The sequence below is a fragment of the Megalops cyprinoides genome, chromosome 3, assembly GCF_013368585.1.
Source record: "Megalops cyprinoides isolate fMegCyp1 chromosome 3, fMegCyp1.pri, whole genome shotgun sequence".
Classification (NCBI taxonomy): domain Eukaryota; kingdom Metazoa; phylum Chordata; class Actinopteri; order Elopiformes; family Megalopidae; genus Megalops; species Megalops cyprinoides.
In genome coordinates, this window is record NC_050585.1 from 50,425,469 (window position 1) to 50,427,968 (window position 2,500).

General features: G+C 49.5%; 1 protein-coding gene across 3 annotated transcripts in view; it reads right to left on the minus strand.

The window, feature by feature from the left end:
* Positions 1-2,500, minus strand: part of LOC118774082 (rap1 GTPase-activating protein 2-like) — a 72,609-nt gene that overhangs the window by 67,837 nt on the left and 2,272 nt on the right. For all 3 annotated transcript variants that reach the window (XM_036523200.1, XM_036523199.1, XM_036523198.1), the window contains exon 2: positions 1-53. This exon is cut by the window's left edge and continues 64 nt beyond it. In XM_036523200.1, the coding sequence (XP_036379093.1) occupies positions 1-53 (53 nt within the window). The remainder of the gene's footprint in view (positions 54-2,500) is intronic.

Here is a 2,500-nt window from a genome sequence, read left to right on the forward strand (position 1 = left end):
GGAACGCTGACAGAGTACGCTCCTCCATCTTAAACTTCCCCTCCCGGACGTACCTGTATCAGACACACGCTGCCGTCACACACACAAGCACCGAGTGACTCACATTCAAACAGTGCTCTTTACTTCAGAAAGGGTCACAGCACGTAGCCTCCAATACGAAACAAGCATAAATCCCCCCGGTTCAGACTCTCAGCGCCCTCCACTGAAACGTCTATTCATGCTGCTGAATGAAAGTGCTGTGGGGGATTGGTTTTTCCGTTCTTGGCTGCACTTTACCGGTTCTGCAAAATCTTTGGGAACAGCTCAGATCTGCACATGTGCATGTTTGTGTTTCTGAGCCCCTTCCCTCCCGGCCTCTAATCCTGTTAGACACACACTGTGTTACCCACATCAGATACTGCTGCAGTCAGCGTGAGGACACCATGCATCCCTTCCACACAAACACATGTAAACCCGTGTGCACACACACTGACACACACAGACACAGACACAGACACAGACACAGACACAGACAGACACAGACACAGACACACACACACACAGACACACACACACACACACACACACACACACACACACATACAGACACGCACTCACACACAGGCACAGACAGACACAGACACAGACACAGACACAGACACACACACACACACACACACAAGCACATGTAAACGTGTGCACGCGCATTCACACACACACACACACACACACACACACACACATACACCCACGCACTCACACACAGGCACAAGCATACACACTCACACACTCCTCTCCTCTCTCACCTCCAGCTTGGCTTAGTGAGCGAATGTGTGACTGTATTTTGCACAGTGGACAAATTCACTCAATGAAAAAGGTCAGGTGGCGCAGCCAGCACAACACCGAGGTTAACGACAGCACTGTGGTAATCATATTCTGCAACTGCAACTCATCTTCTGTAAGCCCCTTAATATGAAAGCATTCCCTCCTGCCAGCAGAGACATTGAACTTTCCCCCGCAGAGTAACCACAGTCATCTGTATGTAAATGTGCTCGGGGCTGGCAGTGAGGCACGCCGTCTCGTTTTCCCCAGAGGGTCAGAGTGGCGGTGAGTGCCCACGATGGGCCCGTGGACGGGAGACAAGAGCAGGGAGTCTGAATGGCAGAGGGTTTGACCGGCATGAGAGAGAGAGACGTCACCCAGCCCTCCGCATTCACAAAGCATGACGCTCCGGCACACACTCCAACCCACACTCGCCCGTTGATTCACAGCGCCCCAACTCACAGCGCGACAATGGGGACAAGGGCACGAACCAATCAGAGAAACAGGAAATGGGATGGTAATAATCCTAATAATAACGGCTTATTGTCAACGCTGTGGTTGTGATCATTATGTGTAGTGTTATTATCATCACTATTGTTATGAGTGTTGCTGCTGTTGTTATGCAACCCGTCTGTATGCAGCGTTTCCCAGCAGAGTCCCGCCCAGGGACTGCAAACCCACAGTCCTGCGACCGACGCTACAACGCCGCCGTACCACACACTGTCGTCGGACAGCCGAAACCGAGCGACGCTGGGAGTTCCCACATGTTCAGGCTCAGTTCTCTGCGCTGCGCCTGCGTTCTGCCCCCAGCTGTAGAGAGAGCCCCTCTCCTAACGGTCACTCACAGCAGCTGAGAGCCCGTCATATTAACTCATTTACCTACAGAGCGTAAAGGCCATGACATAAACTCAATACTTAATTGAAAAATCCTCAAAAAAATGGTGACCAGTTTTCAGTTTGTTTGGCTGAACTGAAATGGAATTGACCCCGACTGCGATAAACACAGACAAACACAGACACACACACACAGATATGCACATTCATGCATGCATATACGTATATATACACGTAGATGAGAAAGAGAGATATAAGTGAACACACTCATATATCACTTATATCTCTCTTTTTGCAGAGGTGTTTCTGTATTAAACCGTGCTGAATTTGTGAAAAAAACAACAGTTTATTGTACATAGCCCAATGGGTGTTGCCCTTTTTCATATCGAGTAGCAAGAGAAAGGAAACTGTGGGTTTGGAGCTGACAGGCCTCTGACATGCGGGTTTCACCACCGGATACAAACACGAGCAGCGTTACAACTGTGCCACCGCTGATAGAGCAGAGAATCTAAGGCGCGCCGCCGGCGCTCGGCCGAGGAGGGCTGCGAGCGTCTGCATGGTGCAGCCTGCAGTACCGCCGCTCGGCCACTGGGGGTAGGTGTGCGCTACCGTATCAAGCTTTTGCACAGAATAAAACTGGAGGGTACATGCTGCCATCTACTGGACGACAGTTGAAAGTGCGTCCCCAGGATTTTCTCCTATAAAATTCTTTTTTTTTTTTTTTGCAGGCACGTGGATTGATTATGTATTGGATTACTCTGTCTGCATGTCAGCAGATTCTCAAAGCCATTTATTACAGTTATTTCATCAGGGTCCTGATCGTTCAAAAATAGCGTATTATGCACAATAAAAAGTATGCGATTCA